Source organism: Mustela lutreola, chromosome 2, assembly GCF_030435805.1.
Source record: "Mustela lutreola isolate mMusLut2 chromosome 2, mMusLut2.pri, whole genome shotgun sequence".
Classification (NCBI taxonomy): Eukaryota; Metazoa; Chordata; class Mammalia; order Carnivora; family Mustelidae; genus Mustela; species Mustela lutreola.
This window is the reverse complement of record NC_081291.1, coordinates 98,000,247-98,021,109: the sequence shown is the minus strand read 5'-3', so window position 1 is coordinate 98,021,109 and position 20,863 is coordinate 98,000,247. Positions and strand designations below refer to the sequence as shown.

Genomic DNA, 20,863 nt, shown 5'->3' with positions numbered 1-20,863 from the left:
CTTATTTGTTGCAAATAGAAGTTTTCCTTATGCAACAAATTAACTTGCAGTTTCTGACTCATCAAGGAGCCAACTCGCATTGGTTCGGTTACATAACTATGTATGGTGATGGATGTTAACCATCATCATACATAACCATGATGGATGTTAATCATTCTGCAATAAATACAAATACCAAATCATTATGGTGTATATCTGGAAGTAATACAATGTTAAATGTCAACAATACCTTAGTGAAGGAAAAAGAATTTGGAAAAAATTGCTGAGCCTTCCCCTTCTCATTTGGCCTCCTCATCTTTTCCCTCTGGCTTAGTGGGGGCTTGTTTTTCTGGCAACTTGTTTCCACCAACTAATCAATCAGCTAACTAACCAAATAACCAACATGATTAGCCTATGCTAGGAGCTGTGAGGACACCAGAAAAGATGTCCAGGCCCTTTCCTCTGGCCAGCACAGGAAACAGAAGTAACCCACTGAAGCAGAGTATGTGCGGTCAAGGGTCAAAGGAGAGAGAAGTCTGGGAAGAGTCTAAAGGTAGAAGGAATGACAAGGGGAGTATGGGCTTGAGTTGAGGAAAGGAACAGAGTGCTTCTGGTAGGAAATAACGATCATAAAAGCTGGGAGGAGGAAATGAGGGTATTATAGGTGAAGACAGCAGCTACCCGTGGTTCATACCGTTGTCAAAGAAAAATGGGGAACAGAGTTGAGGCCTGAATATGCAGGATCATGAAACAAACAATGGATCTGAATGCCCTGAGCATTCATGCACTGAGCAATTGGGAGTTGTGAAGGTTTTTGAGCTAGGAAGAGACACTGTAAATTTGGTGTTAAAAAGCCAATTCTAAACATCTGCAAATCGCTTTAGAATAATTTGTTGCCTGATTTAAACTAAAACAATTAGTTCTCAGAGGAAGGAAGGAAGGAAGAGGGGAGAGAAGGAAAGCAAGCCGGAGGGAGGGAGAGAGGGAAGGAAGGAAGGAAGGAAGGAAGGAAGGAAGGAAGGAAGGAAGGAAGGAGGCAGAAAGAACTCAGGGCTCCCACCAACACTGCAAAGTGCCCAGTACCTCAGAGTATTAAAATTTTAAATTTCCCTTAAATGTGTTTTGGCATGAAGAAACAGCAAAGACTAAGGAGCTTCAATTTTGGAACAACAAAGCATGTAGGTACAAGCAGCCAGGAGTGGAGCAGAGAAAATTATGTAATCTTACTGGTAGAGAAAATGCCCCAAACCAATTATTTTAAGATGCTATGGAGTACCTAACTGCTACTTTTTCTGCAGTGACCAGGAGAAATTCAATTTTTATAGGTCTTATACCCAATATTAAGGTTGCAAATTAAGCCTTTTTATTCATGTATATATTGTTAGAATCTTTATTTTACTTTACCCTGTCTTTACAGTTAACATCCCAAGGCACACACAGAAAGACCCAGATAACCATGTTTTGCCTTTTAAAACCAGATGAGACAAATTTTTTTGAAGGTTTTATTTATTTGTCAGAGAGACAGAGAGAGAGCACAAGTAGGGGAGTAGCAGGCAGAGGGATAAGCAGGAGAAGCAGGCTCCCCACTGAGCAAGGAGTCTGATGCAGGACTCGATCCCTGTACCCTGGGATCATGACCGGAGCCGAAGGCAGACGCTTAACCAACAGAGCAACCCACGTGTCCCAGATGAGATTAATAATAAAGTGCATGGAGCTCTGCTAATCTATCTGCTTTGATACTTTATCTTTCCAAATTGTTCTGTGATCATTAGGAAAGAGATTTCCAAACAGAATGCAGGCTGTTGCTTTGTGAATGGGGATGAAGGTTTAAGATTTGAGAAACCTTTTTAAAAACAGACATAATATGTTCTATATATATATTGCAACTCCAAACTCTGCTAAAGTATTTTTCACCTTCTTAACCTATATTTGAATCCCAAGCTACTGGCTATATTCTAATTCATACTTACCTACGAGTAAACAAGGAATCAAGGCGTAGAAAAACCACATGATAAGATTTGTCAAGACTTCTTCTAAAACCACAGAGAGGGTCTGTGTTTGGCAGATTCAGCTTGACCTGGAATATTGTTTCCTTCCAGAATGAAGCATTCTGTCCATCTCAGCCATCCTTGCTTCAGAATGCAGGTGTTGGAGCTGAGGTTTGAATTGCCGTGAAGACTGAATTGTTCTAGAAAGAGGAGTCAGCCCAGTCAGCTCAGAAGGGGCGGGCTGTGCAGTTCCCTCCTTTCTGTCCAAACCCAGATATTGCATCAGAGGGAGTGGCCTAGAAGAGTTCCCGAGAAAAGGTAACTCTGAAAAGCTTGAGAATCTGCCTAGGAGAGATACCTAAAGCTCTGTCCTGGAGGACTCTGGCTGTCCCTAAAGGCCTCACTCGTGGTGAGCAAGCAAGATTACTTTACCCTCTCCTCAAATAGCTATTGTCTTCCAAGTCTCCATCTTGTGAGTTCATTCAAGCTGGGTACTTACTAGCTCCTTTTGCTACATACTCCAGAAAAGGTGAAGTTGTTAAAAAAAAATTTTTTTTAATATCTTTTAAGAAGTCAGAAGGTGAAGAATATAGCTTTATATTTGCTTATATTTGCAAAAAGAAAACCTGGAAGGAGATACAGAAACTAACAAGATTGGTTGCCTTGGAGCAGAGAGAGTGGGAATCAGCAAGATGGAGGAGAAAAATGGGACCAAGACTCCTTGCAGGACATCTTTGTTTGGGGACTTTTTTTTGAAGGTGTTTTTTTTTTTTTGTAAATATACATAACATAAAGTTGACCTTCTTAACAATTTAAAAATCATTTTATTTAAATTCAATTTAATTAACATATACTGTATTATTTTCAGAGTAGAATTTAGTGATTCATTAGTTGAATATAACACCAAGTGCTCATGACTTCAAGTGCCTTCCTTAATCCCCATCACCCAGTTACCCCATGCCCCCACCCATGCCTCCTCCAGCAACCCTCAGTTTGTTTCCTGGAATTGAGTCTCTTATGGTTTGCCTCCCTCTCTGTTGTCATTGTATTATATATTTCCTTCCCTTCCCCTATGTTCATCTGTTTTGTTTCTTAAATTCCACCCATAGTGAAATCATATGCTATTTGTCTTTCTGAGTTCCTTCTTAACCATTTTTAAGTGTACAGTTCAGTGGTATTAATATATTCAAATTGTTATGCAACCATCACCACCATCCATCCCTATAAATCTTTTCATCTTATAAAACTGAAACTCTATACCAGTTAAACAGTTACTCCCCATTTCTCCCTCCCCTTAGCCCCTGATAGCCACCATTGTACTCTCTGCCTTTACGATTCTGACTACACTATCTCATATAAATGGAATCATGCAATTACTTGTCTATGACTTATTTCACTCATAATGTCCTCAGGATTCACCCATATTGTAGTATAGTATAGAGTTTCCTTCCTTTCTAAAGCTAAATAATATTCCATTGTATGTACATAACACATTTTGCTTATCCTTCATTCATCCATCAATGGACATTTGAGTTGCTTCCATTTCTTAGCTATTGTGCATAATGCTGCTATGAACATGAGTATACAAACATCATTTCAAGACCCTGTTTTCAATTCTTTTGAGTGCTGTATATCTTTTTGTTACTGTTTGATGTAAGCATTAGTGGGATGCATTAGTGGGCCAATATGGGTTTTAGAGTGCCACAGATTTTGGTTCCACTTTCAGAACTTATTTGCATTATAACCTTTGAGAAAGTTAATCACCTATTTTTTATGCATTCAACAAATATTCACCAAGGGCCTACTGTACCCTAGAATCTGGGAATTCAATAGTCCCTGCCCTAATCCAAGAACTTTTCAACTAGTGGAGAAGACAGATATGGAAATAGTCATAAATCAATATTGAAGATAAAGTGACAGAAATATCCACAAGGGAATATAGGAGAGCAAGACTGGGTGGCAAGGAACGAGGCTCATAGATCCAAGATTCCAGACAGCTCTGAATGCTTTGTTGAGGAGGTTAGAGTTTATCCTGAGAGCAATGAGGGTTAAAAGCTCAAATCTCATCATGTTATTCCCTGCATTGGAGCTTTAAAAAGTTTATGACTGGAGTGGAGAAAAACAGTGGAAGGGACAAAACTGGAGGCAGGAGGGCAATGAATAAACTGTGTCGGTCAGTGAGGTGAGAGACAGTGTTGGCTCCCACTAGACTTTCCCAGGTCTGTAGAGAGAAGTGACTAAATTCAAAAGATGAAAGAGGCAGAACTGATAGCTCTATCATACAGAATGGATTAGCAGGGTGGAGGAAGAAAACAAGACTTTCAGGTCTAGGCATGAGTAACTGGGTGGATGGCAGGTCCTTAATCAAAATAATGGAAAGGAGGAGGAAGAGGTGAGGTCTGACTAGGCAGGGTTGGGGGTGGTACAGAAGGTTCCATGTGTTCACCTTCATACACTTCAATTTGACATGCTTTTATGGGCAGCAGCAGTCTCTAGTATGTTAATGATCTTTGTCCCAAATCTGTGGGTGTCAAGGGCATGGCACCATTTCCCCTACCCTCAGCATTCCAGTGGTAGCAGAGATCAGGAAATGGGTGAGAGCATGCAAGGAGATTGTGTAAATAAAGGAGACATGTGGACAGGCTCCTGGAGAAGACCTACCTATAAGGACCAGCACAAGAAAGAAGAAATGGAGATACAGGGAGAAAAATAGGCCAGAGAGGTAGCCCTGGCAAACTGTGGTCCTGGAAATGATGAAGGATGGGGGAAGTCATCAAGGAGTGCAGAGGAGTCACTAAGTTGATCACAAATTAGCACCTGGAAGGCCATCTGTTAAATCTCAGTAATGGGGTTTCAGTGGAGAGCTTGGCTCATCAGATCGATAGTTGTAGGTTGAGGAGTGGATAGGAAATGAATCAATATTCATTGATATGAATGGGAAGAAAGCAACTCCATTTTTTTAAGCAACTCCTTATTTAAGCAAAAATAAGCAACTCCTTATTTTTTTCATTTACAAAATAGGTAATGCCTTACATAATAGTTGTGGGATTAAAGAATACTGACAAAGCATAATTAGCCCAGTTCCAGGAATACAATAGTTTTCACAAATGCTGTATTAACCATTTGCTATATTCATAATGTTAACAATAAATACAGAAGCCCCTGGCTTGCTCAGTCAGTGGAGCATGCAACTCTTGATCTCAGGGTTATAGGTTTGAGTTTTGTGAGGTGTAGAGATCACTTAAAAACAAAATCTTTTAAAAAACAAACCAACCAGTAAATCCATTGGGGATTATTCACTTTGGCTGGTCCTTTGCAGGCTCCCCATCTTATGGTCTGGCCCCTGGACCAGCAAAGAAAGGCTTCCAGTTGAAGATCTCTATCAGAGGGTAGTTTAAAGGTGGCTCTGGAAACAACTGTCTGGGTTGGCATCTGGGCTCTGCCACTTACTAGCTGAATTTTTTAGGCAAGTCATTTAAATAGTCTGTTTTATTGTCTTTACCTGTAAATTGGGAGACCATCCTAATTCATAGGGCTGTTGTGAGGACTAAATGGAAATGGGATGGTATACTTACAGTGGTATCTGGCAAAATAAGCGTTAATATTAATTGTGTATTTTTTACTACATCATGTTCAAGAGCACTTGGTGCATGTTTTCCATGATCCCAGTACTGAGTCAGTGGCCACATCTGTGCCCCGACTTCTGGTCACCAGCTGCTTGTACATAGTCTCTCACTGCTCTCCTTGCTTCTGATCCTACCCCCCTCTGCCCTTGGGTCTGGACACAAGCCAACTTGGGAGTGCTTCATACATACCAGCTTTGACACTTATTTTCCCAGTCCTGGCTTCCAAATTCCTCTATCCTAAGTCCATTTCTGCCCACAATTTCCATGTGTTAAAAGCTAACAGTCGGGGCACCTGGGTGACTCAGTTGGTTAAGCAACTGCCTTCAGCTCAGGTCATGATCCTGGAGTCCTGGGATCGAGTCCCACATCGGGCTCCCTGCTCCACGGGGAGTCTGCTTCTCCCGCTGACCTTCCCCTGGTTCACCCTCTTTTTCACTGTCTCTCTCTCAAAAACTAAAAAATGTTAAAAAAAAAAAAAGAGCTAACAGTCAAAGTCAATGCATACTGGGTATCTACTACATGCCAAGAATTGTCCCTAAAGTCTTTCCATAATTATAAAGATTTCCATGTATTATATAACAGACTTACAAGGTAAGAACTGATTTCCAACTTTTCAGATGAGGACATAGGGATCAGAGAAATTTATTTACTATACATCACAGAGCTAGTCCGGGATGGAGACAGGAATTTCAACCGAGGTTTGCCTAACTCCAAGTCTTTTCACTCACCTAACTGTACCACAATGTGTCTGAGGAACACAGTGGGGTGAGTGATCCTGGAGAGTAGCAAAGGTTTTAGGAAATAGACAAACCTCAATATGGAATCCTAAGGATCTACCAATTAGATCTGGGTAGGAGAGACACATTCAGTTGAGCATTCCAACTGGGCCAGTAGCATGAGCCAAGCTCAAGGACTGCAAAGTTGAAGGGAATATACACTGAGGATAGAAAGGATAAGGTATGTAAACAGAGAATGAGGGAACAACTTATTTACTTATGCTGTGGGGGAAGCAGGAGAGTTGTTCAACAGAACTTGGGTTAAGGTAGTTAGCTCTACTTGGGCATGGGTTCCTGGCAAGATGCCCCGCTGCCATGTTGACAAGGCAGTATTACTGAGCTTTCACAAGCCACCGCAAGGACAGTCTCTGTCACAGCACACCTCAAGGGACACTGAGGGATAATGCCACCTGCCTGCCACAGCTTTTGAACAACAGTCCTTGTCAGGACTGGTTCATGACTCAAGGAACTTAGTCCATCACCCCTGCTTGGGCCTGCCATTGAGAGCTTCTGGACAGCTGTGCCTCACCTCCCAGCTCCTACTTTTGCCTTGACTTCCCCCCTCTGATCTATGCCTTCTTCTGACTTTGAGGTACTTCTATACCTTCTTGTTAGCTGGTTGGGGTCTCCTTAAGGCAACATGCCCAAACCAAACTATTCTCTAACATGTTTCCTGCACTTTTCAGGTTAATTTCTACTGCTCTCCGGAGTTGAAGGATCATTTATGTCTGAAGACGAATTGCTGAAGTATGGACCTATTTCCTACTATAAGCAAGTACAGTCTAGAAATAGGAATTTTTTTTCCTATTATATTATTTGCCACTTAAGTATTTGATATTTAATTATGGAAGAAAAAGCAAGGAGAGAAAAGGCTTTTAGGGAAAGGTAAAGAGACAGTGGAGGGATAAGGAAATTGATGATCGAAGAAGAGATTCCTAAGCTCTCTGAGTTCTGTAGTGCTGGGACTAGAATTGAACCAAGGGTGGGTGGGGCAGTAGGGCGCAAAATTTGAGGCTACCACTCTTAGGGTTGTGTAAGCGCAGGATAGGTCCTGGTACCTTGGCATGGACTACGTGGTCAATTACTCCATTCCAATAACCATTCTTGCCCTACTTAGCACACAATTCCCTTTCCTTTACCCAGATTCCTAAATATCTATGTCCTGGGTTTTTAGCACATCTGATAGTTATAATCCAGTCTCAATTTTTCTTTCCTCCCTCCCTTTTTCCCTCCTTTCTTTTTGGAAAAAACACAGGGTATTCCCCTTGTCTTACTCTTCTAACTCCTGCTTCCATGGAGTCTGCTCCAGATATAACTATATAACTTTCAAGCTCTAGTTTTCAGGGTTCTCATAGCCCTTTTTCACCTCCTTTCAATATATTTTATACTTTTCAATTTCCTTCCTAGTTTATTGTCTGACCACCAATGCAGAGCACCAGGAATTTAATTCTCCTTAACCTCAATTTTTCCCTTTAGGTGTGATCAAACAGTTCTTCCTGCTTTTTTTTTTCAATTGACATCCCCCAACAACTCCTCTTAAGATGGAGAATCAAGCTTTATTCAGAAAAGCCCTTTGAGTTAAAAGTTCTATACTTAAATACCATTTTATTCAATTTAAAAAAAAAAAAAAAACAACCCTGGAAACCAGAAACAATGCTCTGTAATAGTGAAAATTGTAGTATAATTTTTAAATGGCTATGGCTGCTGTATTTTCACTCAACCACTAGTTTAATCCTGGTCAGTCATCACTGATTCTATTAAGTGGAGTACACAATAAGCTCAAAGGTCAATTTTTTAAAATTAGAAGCATCCTTTGATCACCCTATATTAATTAACACCCCACTTCTCACTCAACCTCCTCAACCTCCTCAACCTCCTGCTCTGTTCTTTCTTTAGAGCACTTCACCGTTAGGCATCTCATCACTAGCAATATAAATTTTATGACAGCTATGTCTATTTTCTTCAGTATCATATTGCTAGCTCAAAACTCTGACACCTGTGAAGTGAGTTGAGGTGAGTTGACCTCATGGCTGGATGATGGATAAATATCTCCAAAAGCTAAACACTACACATAATCATACATATAGATATAACAGTTCAAATACTATTCTTTTCATCTTGGCACCAAGTGATTAGCATTTGCCCTGAGGAAATCAGTGTTTCTTTTCTGTACCATCCCCCTTTAGAAAACATATCAAAACAAGTAAACTTTGGCATTACATGCTCCTAGAAACAACATGCTTATTCAGGGATTACATATTTCTTTCAGTAAAAGCCCAAGAAAATCAATTCAATAATAGTTCTAAAACAGACAAGAGTTCAGTCTCATTTTGGAACCCAACTGTCTCCGTAATTACCCAAAGGCCATCTGCAACTTTTCTACATAGTCTCAGATAGAAATTTTGTTAGAATCAGCCCAGAAATTTATTTAAAGCAACGAGGGATTTTACCTTAGATGTCTATTTATGTTTGTTTTCCTGTTTGAAAGTCATTACTTTTCTGAAAGGTACCACAAAACATGGAAAAAAGGAAGTTGACTATTCTTTGTCTTCTGCAGTTATAACTACAAATGAAATTTACATTATTCCAAAATACTGAGCCTAGCTTTAACCTAGCCTTAAAAACAGCTTAAAAAGTAATTTGAGCAAAACAGTAGATAAATGTAGACCAGTAGATAAATGTTTGTGCTAAGCCACTATGAGCAACAGGCCAATTCTGAAAATATTTGATAATTAAACGTGCTCTGGCCAACAAACATAATCTTAAAAAGACATTTTGGTTTAAAAAATTTATCTCTATGAACATGGCTGATTGAAACTCCTATTCTTTAAAACCTCACAACATTCAATTTAGGTTTTACTCATTAAAAACGTCTCGGCAAACTGTATACTTTCTGATCAATAAACATCTCCATATACATTTCAGTTCCTTGGTCACTTTGTTTAGATCATGTAACAGCAAGAAATTAGGGTGTGGAGTATGAACAGTATGCTGGTCGACACGTGTTTAGATGACAGAGCTGAGTCATATAAACTTGCTAAACCAACAGAACCAGCTTATCAGAGGGGAGAAGCTTCCTACCTTGCTTCACAGTAGAATCAAATAATGGTTTTCCCCAGCAGTAAGGTTGCATTTTTTAGAAAGTCCACTGGATGCTGTTCGGAACATAAAATGAAGATGTCATCTCTCTTTTATCAATATCCTTTAAGGAAAAAGTGATTGTAACTGTGAAGCCACTTGGAAACAGTTAAAAAAGATCTATCTCTGTATATGTATCTATATACACAAGAATACAAAGGGCCCCCTTTTCTTGGAGCAAAATATTAAAGTGGAAAGGTTAAATCATGCTGTAATGCTACATTCCTAATTTGTTGATTTGGACATTGCATCTGAGCTGTTTCTGAAAAATAAGTTTCCAGATTCTAAACCAAAACATCCACATTATAAGATAGGAATTAACTACAACTGCATTTGGAGATGTGAACTGGGAGATAAGGGTTGGAAAAGATACTTTTACAATTCTTCTTTTTAACCATGTACATTAGTAACGTAAGGAAACCATTTATATTAGGTTCCATCCAATAGTCACCTTGTGGGAATTCAACTCCAGTACTGTCAGCTTATTATTCAGGGGAAATCAAAACTCTAAATATTTTGTGAAATTCCCCAATTTTTAAATATGAACAATTACTTTTGTACTATGTGGGCTTTACTGTAGTTCTATTTGGTTATACCCTATCCAAGATGTGGGAGAGGGGCAGGGTATGGAGGTTAAGAGGTGCCTTTTCCTAATTCTCACAGAATTATCTACACTGACAGTAGTTCCCATGTGTCTTTGTAATTTCTGGATTAGAAGACAAAACGAGAGCTTGAAGTTGGAGATAATTTATGTGCCCTGCACCTAGAAGGATGGTCTTTTTCTACCAACCCAAGTTGCTCATCTGCCAGCAATAGCAATGGATTAGTTAGCTTTCCTGTTTTTAGTGATATATACGTGACATGGTCTTTAATTGTGCTAGGTATGTTACTGTGATGTAAATGTGTTCATACATATTCAAATGAATCCTAAGGACCTATGACCAATTGATAGATACTGCAACAACAGCCTTTCATTACTAAACTTCAGTTCTCAAATAACTTCTTCCAAGATTTTGGAGAAGTTATTTACACAAGTGGGTTGGGCAGGGTTCTGTGTGTTTTCGGTGTTTAAATTGATGGCTAAGTGTCTTCTCACATATGGAAGAAAAGTTCTGTAAATCCACTCTTCCCAGAACTCTTAGTCTGTTTGTTTTAATGTGAAGACTTATTTTAGACAGTGAGAGAAAGGGAGAAAATGAGAGTGCAAGAGGGAGAGAATCCTAAGCAGAATCCCCGCTGAGTGCATAGCCCAATGCAGGGTTCAAGTGCATGACCCTGAGCGCATGACCTGAGCTGAAATCAAGAGCTGGACACTTAGCTGGGCCACCCAGGCTATCCCCAGAACTCTGAAGTCTAAAACAAGCACAGAGATGGCAGTGTGTACCAGGCTGGGAATAAGGAGACCTGGTTTCTAATACAAGTCCTGCTACTCACTAGCTACGTAGATGCTAAGGTTGTTCTAGCTCTTAAGAAAATTGCTTCAAGTAAAGTTTACATTTATAAAAAAGTTATTGAGGTAAGGGCTGGTTTAAGACTTTTAAAAATTTGATAAGATGTTTAAGTACCAAATTCCATAGTTGCCAGTGAGATTTTCATCCCAGTATAATAAGAGCACACAATAGGTATTACTGGCTCATCAACTACCTGGCATTTTGCAGCCCAGCTGTGCATGGATAAGAGAGGGACTAAAGGACATGAGAAACTACAGGACACCTGAAAGAAGAAAAATGTGGCAACAGAAAAAGAAAAGATGAGTGATGATACCTTTTATATCTGTGTGTAATACATTTTCTCTTCTCTGATTTAACAAATGGAAGAGTTCTACAGCCTGGTTTGACTGCCTCAACTCCTGCATGCTGTTCAAGCTTTATTTTGTTGAACAATCAGATGGCCCAACTCTTCTGCCTTGTAGAAGATAAGTAAATGCAGTGCTTTTTAAAATGGTTAGGTGGGCTATCTGGAAACTCTCTAGTTATTATAAATCTAATTATAGCACAGAAATGTGTAGTCTACTTCCAATGCTACTCCATTCCTAGCTGCTTTCTCAAAATCCTTAATCCTCAGTGAGGTTTACTATATAGTTCATGCCTGTGATACAAAGATTAATTTTTTTAAAAAGTAATACTGGGGAAAAAAAACAAAAATGGGGGCACCTGTGTGGCTCAGTGGGTTAAGTTTCTGCCTCCAGCTCAGGTCATGATCCCAGGGTCTGGGATAGAGCCCCACATCGGGCTCTCTGCTCAGCAGGGAGCCTTTTTCCCCTTCTCTCTCTGCCTGCTGCTCTGCCTACTTGTAATCTCTCTCTCTCTGTCAAATAAATAAAATCTTTAACAAAAAAAAAAAAAATGGAGAAAAGGCATCATCAAATGTTTAAATAAGATGTTTACTACCTAATCATATTTTAACACTGAAATTTTCTTCAACTTACAGTCAATTGATCTTATAGCAAAAAAGGGAGGCACACAACTTATTTCTATTGTACTTATCTACTAATAATCATTCAATAAACAAAGGGAGATTGACAAAGATGAGGATATAATGAAAATGAAAAATTATACTTCAATGCCTTAATTATATTTGCTGACCCTGTTGCTTAGTGGGAGAAGCCAGGGCTGCCACCCAGTGGTAATGTAAAGACTTTAAATGATTTTAAGATTTGAAGAATTAAAAAAAATTCATAATTAAAAAAGAAAAAAAAAACTTCAGGAATTAGACTTCAATTTTTACATCAATAATTTTCATGTTTTAAATACCTGTCTAGAGTATATTAAAGAACAGAAACATTCATTTCCTTAGCATTGGGGAAATTTTTTAAATACCATTTATTTCCTACTAAGTTCTATGGTTTTATTAAGTATTTTAATTAAAATATTGAAGGTTACTTTGCTTAAATTTAAATTCCAGAATTAATGATGTGGGGGGAGGGGAGCTCACAAAATACAGTTTTCTTCTGTGACCTGCAGAAGTAGATTCAATACTCCTTAATAGCCTCTTACACCCAAACTTCTGCTTGGTAAACAAAAACGTAACAGAAACCTTTCAAAAGTAAGATTTTAGAAATAACTTCATCTAATCATTTGGCACATCGTATCTTTCCCTCAGGTATAATCAATTTTTGTGTCTCAGTCAACAAAACTCAAAGCTGACAGGAGGAAATGAAAATAGTAGAAATACTACTGCCTGATAATTACTGATGTGTAGAGGTGGGAGGGAAGCCAAGTATCTCATTGCCTCCTATTTCCCCAACATTTGACCACAGCTTCTTCCACACTGACACAGATATAACATACCCCAATACAAGAGCTTTGGTAAAATAACACTAGGGGAAGAAAATGATATAGAGCACTAGAGCATCCATCTGTAGTCTGAAAAGCTAAATATCTCAGAGACTGCTTTATTTTCTTGAATAACCAGGTAAGAAACACCCCCACAAAAATCCTAGAAATTTAGAGATTTTTGTTTCCAACAGGTGTAAATTAGAAGTATACAAGATACATTTTCAAATGTATGTCCCATTTGTTTTGCTTTACAATGAAGACCATGAATAAATTTTTAAAAATGGCAGATATAACATACTTGATATTTACAATGGCTTGCAACAAATACCTGAAAAAATTTCTAATTTTCCATTTATTATTGCTATTTAGTCACAGAAAAAAACACTGTCCAAGAAATTTATTTTAGCATATGCCATATACTGATATAATAATTTTATATGAAGAGAAACCATTGCAGAAGTGGCTAATATGGTACCCTTACAAGGAAATAAAGAAAATAAACCAATAAACTCTTCCATGTAAAGACTTTTGATCTGCATCATTTCTTCAAAATATAAAACCTTAATATTAGAAGCAAAGAGAAAAAGAGCAAAGAAAACAATAAAACAGAAGACCCAGGATAAGGAACTACTTTGTGCAGATGTTTTGCATATGTAGTATATGTGTATGGGCTGAGTTATAATAAAAATACTTATGTACTATAGTCAATTCTCATGTAGGGTCAGAAAGTGATTTCCAATCAAACATGATTGGACTGACATTTTCTCAGTCTTCAATTACATGACGAATTACAGCTGTGTAGCAGTCACTTCTGATCAGCATTATCATGACAAATGCTTAATAAGATACAGTTTTTCTCCTTGTTCACTTGTAAAAATTGGTGCCTTTTTGTAATGTTCTACAAGTTCTTCCATGGTGCTGAATTTACGCTGCCCAATGCAGTAGACAGTCTCTTTTAGCTGGACTTTGAAATGCTTGTTCTTCCCTTGTGCTTTTAGCGATACAGAGAAATCATTTGGCTAAAAGAGAAAAAACATGTAGGGTAAACATTTTGAAAGACATCTGTTAGCATTTTTATATTAGACTACTAATAATAAGTGCTTAAATTTTAGCTAAGTACTAGGTACTGTGCTAAATTATTTACACAGATTATCTCCTTTACACCTCCAACCAACCCCTTTTTAGAGGTGAGAAAATCGAGGCCAAGAAAAGCTAAGTTGCTCAAAATCATCCATCTAGTTTCCAAGAGAGCCAGAATTCAAACTCAAGCAGTCAGACTCCAAAGTCTCTTAAATAGTATGCTCTAACACTCACGGCAAATCCCTTAGTTTAAAGTTTAACAGCTGAAGCACAACACCTATCTTCTCTCCTGCCAGACAACTGCAGAAACACACGAGAAAACATGAGCTAATGTGAGCTAACAGTAGCTATCTTAAAGACTAGCTGAGATAATGTTCTGAATTCTCCAAGGTGATAGACATTAATGAGAGGTCATAAACTCAAATGCCTGCAAGGGTAAAAAGACACATAAACAAGTGACAGGCTGGCTACACAGAAGGAACAGTGCATGGCCAATCTAAAGGAGGTGGCCACTTAGCTGTGATTGTTGCCTTGAAGAAATATGGGCAATGCTGGCAGGCCTTCCAATTTTAAAAGGAAGTCTGTCATCTGATTTTTTATAATATATTTCCCAGTATCTAAATACTGGTAATAAATTTGAATGCTTAAAAAATATTACTCGGGTGCCTGGGTGGTTCAGTGGGTTGAGCCGCTGCCTTCGGCTCAGGTCATGATCTTGGGGTCCTGGGATCGAGTCCCGCATCGGGCTCTCCGCTCAGCGGGGAGCCTGCTTCCTCCTCTCTCTCTCCCTCTCTCTGCCTGCCTCTCTGCCTACTTGTGATCTCTCTCTCTGTCAAATAAATAAATAAATCTTTAAAAAAAATTAAAAAAAATTAAAAAAAAATAAAGAACATTACTCAATTCAAACAAAATACACCTGTTTGAGACCTTTAAAAATTCTACTGCTAAAAGTAATGGTGTATTTTGGCTAATATCTATGCTCAATTATCCACCACAAGAAAATATAGTGTTCTGTAATCAAGCTTACTTTCTTAGGTTTTTTAACCTAACAGTTTTCTGAACAGACTAAAAGTCTCCTTTTATATAGTTACTAACAAAGTTTCAAACAGTGAGCTTCTTGGAAACATCCTATATCTAGGGTTATTCTTACCACCTGCGCTAGGGTCACTCACTTTCTAATCCTACTTGTCCACTACTTGTCCTGGAAAGCAGGGCCAAGACAGATATCAAAAAGAAAACAAATCCCACCACTCTTCCCTTTCATTGATCCTGCTCTTCCTTAGGGGTTATGTACAGGCCCTGTTTCCTGAACTTCGTATCAAGCAGTTCAATTAACCTCGATTTCTCCTTCTCTCCTTTCTTCCTCCCCTCTTATAAACACATAAACACCATATGTGTGTGTGGGCGGGCGCGCGCACGCACACACACACACACACCAGATAGGTTTTCTTCTTTCAACCTTTTGCACAATCACAAATTCACTTTTGTACAACTAAATACACAGAAACAAAACCAATACTAATGATTTGAAAAGTGGAAAACCAGTGGTATCCTTTTAAAGGGAAAAATAAAGACCATTTTAAAGGGAAATGAGTATCATCAAATTCTAATATCCTAAACAGTAACCAAAAGAGCCCACATAACTATTATTCCATTTTTATGATTTTATACTTATTACTGTTTTACTAGTTTTGGAAAAGGTATTTTTTATTGCAAATGCATTTCAAATACAGTGAGTTAAAATAGGTTTTTGAGGTAAATAATTAAAGGGTTTCCAAATTCCAAACAACCAATTTATAGAAGAAAGTTAAATCTTAGTGTTTTTTTTTTTTTACATTTAGGGATTTCCTTTATTAAGGATGATAGCACATCCAATATGCAATTTAAGAAATGCTTTCCCAGGTGTGCCTGGGTAGCTCAATCACTTAAGCATCTGACTTGTGATTTCATCTCAGGTCATGATCTCAGGGTCATGAGATACCCCCCCCCCCAATCAGGCTCTGCATTGGGTGTGAAGCCTGCTTGAGATTTTCTACCCCCACCCCTCTCCGCCCTTCCTCCTATTCATGGTCATTCTCCATTCTCTCTCTCAAAAAAAGAAAAAAAAAAGTATTTTCCCAGTTTAGTTCACTATGTTGTTTTATTCTGAATGAAGAGTTGGTTCAGTTTTCTTCATTTTTCAGTTTAATGTGACAGAAGATATTTCAGAAACACAAGACCAACAGAATCAAGACCAAATAATCCAATGTAGTTATCACTGCTATGGCTGTATTTTATTTAAAATAAATATGACTGGAAAGAACACTGACTAGGTTCAGAAGATCTAAATTTATGTCCCAACTTATCACCTGGTTAATTTTAGGGAAGAAACTTAACCTTTCCAATCTTCCATTTTTTTTTTTAATACTTAAAGCTCTACTTCCATTTATTTGAAAACCAACTTACCGAAGATTCACTATCACGAATGAGGAAATCACCTTCATGCCCTCTTTCATTTAATGCCATTTCTGCTTGATGCCTGGTGACTTTCCCATAGTACCATGGATTGCCAGCAAACTTTCCAATAAGTGAAGGCCTAATGTAATCACACTGCGGAGGTGATGGTTCCAAACCTGAGGTTAATGGATTATTCTGCATAATGGTAACATAGTTTTTTGGTACCAGACCAACCATTCCATTGATCTTCCTGCATTTCCACCATTCAGGGTCATTTTCAGGCTTTTCAATAACATCCATTACATCTCCTTTCTCAAAATTAAGTTCTTCATCATTGGACGAACTGAAGGGGTAAAGAGCCTGTACCACATGCAACACTTGCCCAGTATTTAGGTTACTGACAACTGCTGCTAATTTCTCTGAGAGAGAACCCACATGGTCACCCAAAGGACTGTCACCTTCCTCAGTTACATAGTTTGAAGGGAACCATCCAACTTGTCCATTGTAGCTACCCCGCCACCACCCATCACTGCATTTCTCCATGACGATCACCTTTGTCCCTTTTATCAATGATAATTCATCCTCTCTCTCTGCCATGTAGTTAAATTTCACATAAGCAGGCATATTGAGGTCATAGAGACGTTCCCCTGGGTCAACAAAGCTATCATCAGCAGGAGATGCAGAATCTGGCACACTATGTTTTCTTTTCACTTTTCCAATGCCTGTTCACATAAAAAAGAGTAATAAGAAGAGAATATAAGATAATGATAACCAAAAAACCAATTTATTCATTATTAAAAAAGGATCTTCACCTCTGTAGTTCTTCAGGCTTTAAATTTATAGATAACAAATTTCTTCTTTTCTTCCTTTATTTTACATCTTCATGACTTGTTTATTTATAATTGGAAGTTTGTACCTTTTGACTTCCTTCACAAATTCTTTTAATAACCAAACATGTAAATGCACTTATTATGTGAGTTTACCTTCTCACCTTTTCTCTCAAAGGTGTTGAAATAATTGTGTAACATAATGACAGTTTTCCTAAATTTAACAAAATTTCTTCCAAATGTAAATACAGATGATTTCTCTCATATCTACAATCTAAGTACATATTCTTGTCTTACTTTATAAACCAAATTCCGCAATTAGCTGTATAAAAATAAAACAATAAATTACAACTTGATATGCAATGTAAGATTGTAATTATGTCTGGATAATCCTTCCATTTGCTTTCTTAGTTCCCAGATCCATGTTGCTCTGTTTATCTCATTATGTTCATTTTAAAATAAAACATTGTTTCCTTGTTTGTCTACCCTCACTCTGTTCACATGCTCCAAAAGGGCAGTGACTTGTTTACTTTTTTCACACCTGTAACACAAAGATCTCAGCCAGTGCTTAGTACACTGTAGATACTTACTATATATATTTGTTTTAAAAAATGAGAAAAGCATCACATGATATTACATCATAAATGTACACTATATCAACTTTTGTCATGTGTTTTTACTACTGATCATTTCTTAGCACATGATTTTATGTTCTGCTTCTACTGAGAAAACAGCGGCATTCCTAGATAAAACTTCTTGTACTTCCCACAATCTCAAAACTTATTACCCTCATTCTTTTTCTTCATGAAAGTTTCCAATCTCTGGTCTTCCTGGGTTTTTAACTTTTTTAAAAGATTATTTATTTATTTACTTGACACAGAGAGAGAGAGAGAGATCATAAGTAGGCAGAGAGGCAGGCAGAGAGAGAGGAGGGAGCAGGCTCCCACTGAGTGGAGAGCCCAATGCAGGGCTTGATCCCAGGACCCTGAGATCATGACCTGAGCTGAAGGCAGGGGTTTAACCCACTGAGCCACCCTGGCGCCCCCCTCCTGGGTTTTTAAACATCATCTTTCCTGCCTCTTTTGGGACTCTTGGCCTTCCTTGTTTCCCTCCTACTCAGTCCCTTCTACTGTTTAAAAACATACTCCGATCACTTCTATTCCAAAATAAGGTTATTTCAATTCTGCTGTTCCTGTGAACTAAACTATACCATTCTCTAAAAAGCTGCCTCCTTTTCTTCCTTCAACTTCTTCACCATTCACTCTCACTCCTAACCCCTTATGATCTAATCCTTTAATCTCTACCATTCTACCAAACCATTCTTATAAAAACCGTGTCATCTCTTTACTTCCAAATTAGTACTTTTTAGAGCCCTCATTCTTTTGCAGCAATCGAGATCACAGATTATTCTATGCAGCAATCAAGATCATAGATTATTCTATTGTTTTTTCCTTTAACTTCTCTGAGAGTCTCCTGTCTTACCTACTGACCTGTCTGGATATTCTTGTGTACCTCTGTCTGGGCTCCTCTGAACCTTGTTATAAAATTGTACTGTACTTATTTTCTTGCCTTCCTTAATACGAGTGAGTTTCCTGAAGGCAGAAAACTGATCTTGTATCTCCAGCAACCATACAATAGGAATAAGTGAATGTCGGCTAAATGAAAAGGGGAATAGATTCCTCCATTCAAAGTGTTTCCCTAGATATGATGCCTGGACTTCCTTTCTACTTCAAGGATATCTTATACTTTTATTTTCTATAACTTCTGTAGAGAAGGTTCCAAGTGAGGTCTTTTACAGGTCTAAGCTCTTTCTGGAATTCAAGCCCCATGATTCCAACTGTCACTAGACATTTACAGACATCTACTACTAGCATCTCAAATACAACACTCATGTCCAAATAAAAATAACCTCTCCCATGGCCATAAATCCATTCCCTGCCTCCCAACTTCCTTACTTGTGGCTAATGATATACCAAAATATCCCCACATCAGGGATTTCTGGCAGAGTAGAGAATTCTAGGGCTCCATCCATCAAAAAGCAACCCCCCCCCCCAAAAAAAAAAACTAGTTAAAATGAGCTTGCAAATAATGTCAGAATCAACTTTGCAGAACTCTGGAATCTAGTAAAAAACAAAGCAAAACAAAAAAAACCTTACAAAACTAGAGCAAGGATTAGTGAAGAAAAAAGCTGCCACTTTGTAGTAGAAGGATGCTGTGGCATTTTAGATTGCTTGTCTACCATCTCTTACATCCTAAATCAGTAGTGACTTTGAGGACAGCAACTGGCACTCCTAATGCCAGAGAAAGCAATACAAATCTTATTCTCAAAGAACTGTGACACTGGGTTTCAACCTATCTGGAAGCCATGTGAAGGACTGGCACAAAGGCTTGCCTTGGTTTCACTGGACCTGGAACATTCTCATTCTTTTACTGAAATCAGTTAAGTGATGCAACAGCCTGAGGAAAGGGACAGCTGAGACAAGGAGCAGACAGAATGAAAACCCTAGGAAGGAAAAGATGGAACACCAAACTTCAGAGCCCACACATGACAAAGAATATAGACTTTACAAAAACAGCTTAGAAAACTCACCAAACAAGCAAATAACCTATAATAAAAAGGAACAAAAACCATAGGAAGGGGGTAGAATCTGATAGAAGAAAAAACTGTCAACCAAGAATTCTACACCCAGCAAAACTGTCTTTCAAAACTGAAAGAAAAATTAAGACACTCCTAAACAAAAACTGAAGGAGTTTATCACACTACATTTGTGCTACAAGAAATGCTAAAGAAGGTCTTCCGTGCTAAAATGAAGACACTAATCAGTAACCTGAAGCCATATGAGGAAATAAAGAACAACAGTAAAGGTAGCTTTATTCATAAATATAAAAGCCAGTAATACTAGGTTTCTGGCTTGTAAATCCTTTTTTCCTGTATGATTTAAGATACAAATTTATACACAATAATTTTAAATCAGGCACACAATGTATAAAAATGGAAATGTAGGGGTGCCTGGGTGGTATAGCTGGTTAAGCTTTTGGTTTCAACTCAGGATCATGAGATTGAGCTGGGCTCCATGGTCAACATGGAGAGAATCTCTCTCCTCCAGGCACCTAGGTGGCTCAGTGGTTTAAGCTCTGCCTTTGGTTCAGGTCATGATCTCAGGGTTCTGGGACTGAGCCCCATGTTGAGCTACCTGCTCAGCAGGGAGTTTGCTTCTCCTTCTCCCTGTCTGTTTGCATGTTCACTCTCTTTCTATCTCTCAAGTTAATAAATAAAATCTTAAAAAAAAAAAAAAAAAAAAAAAAAAGAAGAACTTCTCTTCTCCCTTTGCCCCTCTTCTCTAAAATAATAATAAAAAAATCTTTAAAAAAAAATTCAAAGAGTAGTGCTGAATACCAGCTAAATTTGCATCAATTCAAATTTGACTGTTAAAAAGTTAAGATATTAATTATAATTCCCAGGGTAATCACTAAGGAAAAACTAAAAAAATAAAAGAAAAAGAAATGAGAAGGGAAATTGGTAAATCAGAAAAAAATTAATTACAAAAGAAGGCAGTAACAGAAGAACTGAGGGGAGAAAAGGCATGAGACATACAGAAAACAAATAGCAAAAGAGCAGAAGGTCTTCCTTACTAGTAATTAGGGATACCTGGGTGGCTCAGTGTCATGATCCTGGGTCCTAGGTTTGAGTTCCAGAGTTGGGCTCCTTGCTCAACAGGGGGCCTACTTCCCCTC

General features: G+C 38.2%; 2 protein-coding genes across 5 annotated transcripts in view; both read right to left on the bottom strand.

The window, feature by feature from the left end:
• IL20RB (interleukin 20 receptor subunit beta) overlaps nucleotides 1–12,715 on the bottom strand; it is a 51,341-nt gene extending 38,626 nt beyond the window's left edge. Inside the window, exon 1 of the mRNA XM_059162704.1 lies at nucleotides 1,950–12,715. Coding sequence (XP_059018687.1) covers nucleotides 1,950–1,989 — 40 coding nt within the window. The 5' untranslated portion in view covers nucleotides 1,990–12,715. The remainder of the gene's footprint in view (nucleotides 1–1,949) is intronic.
• A 151-nt stretch (nucleotides 12,716–12,866) lies between these two features.
• The window catches only part of NCK1 (NCK adaptor protein 1), an 82,583-nt gene continuing 74,586 nt past the window's right edge, over nucleotides 12,867–20,863 (bottom strand). For all 4 annotated transcript variants that reach the window (XM_059162703.1, XM_059162700.1, XM_059162701.1 and 1 more), the window contains 2 exons: nucleotides 16,311–17,023; nucleotides 12,867–13,804 (listed from right to left, as the gene is read on the bottom strand). In XM_059162703.1, coding sequence (XP_059018686.1) covers nucleotides 13,610–13,804; nucleotides 16,311–17,023 — 908 coding nt within the window. In that variant the 3' untranslated portion in view covers nucleotides 12,867–13,609. The remainder of the gene's footprint in view (nucleotides 13,805–16,310; nucleotides 17,024–20,863) is intronic.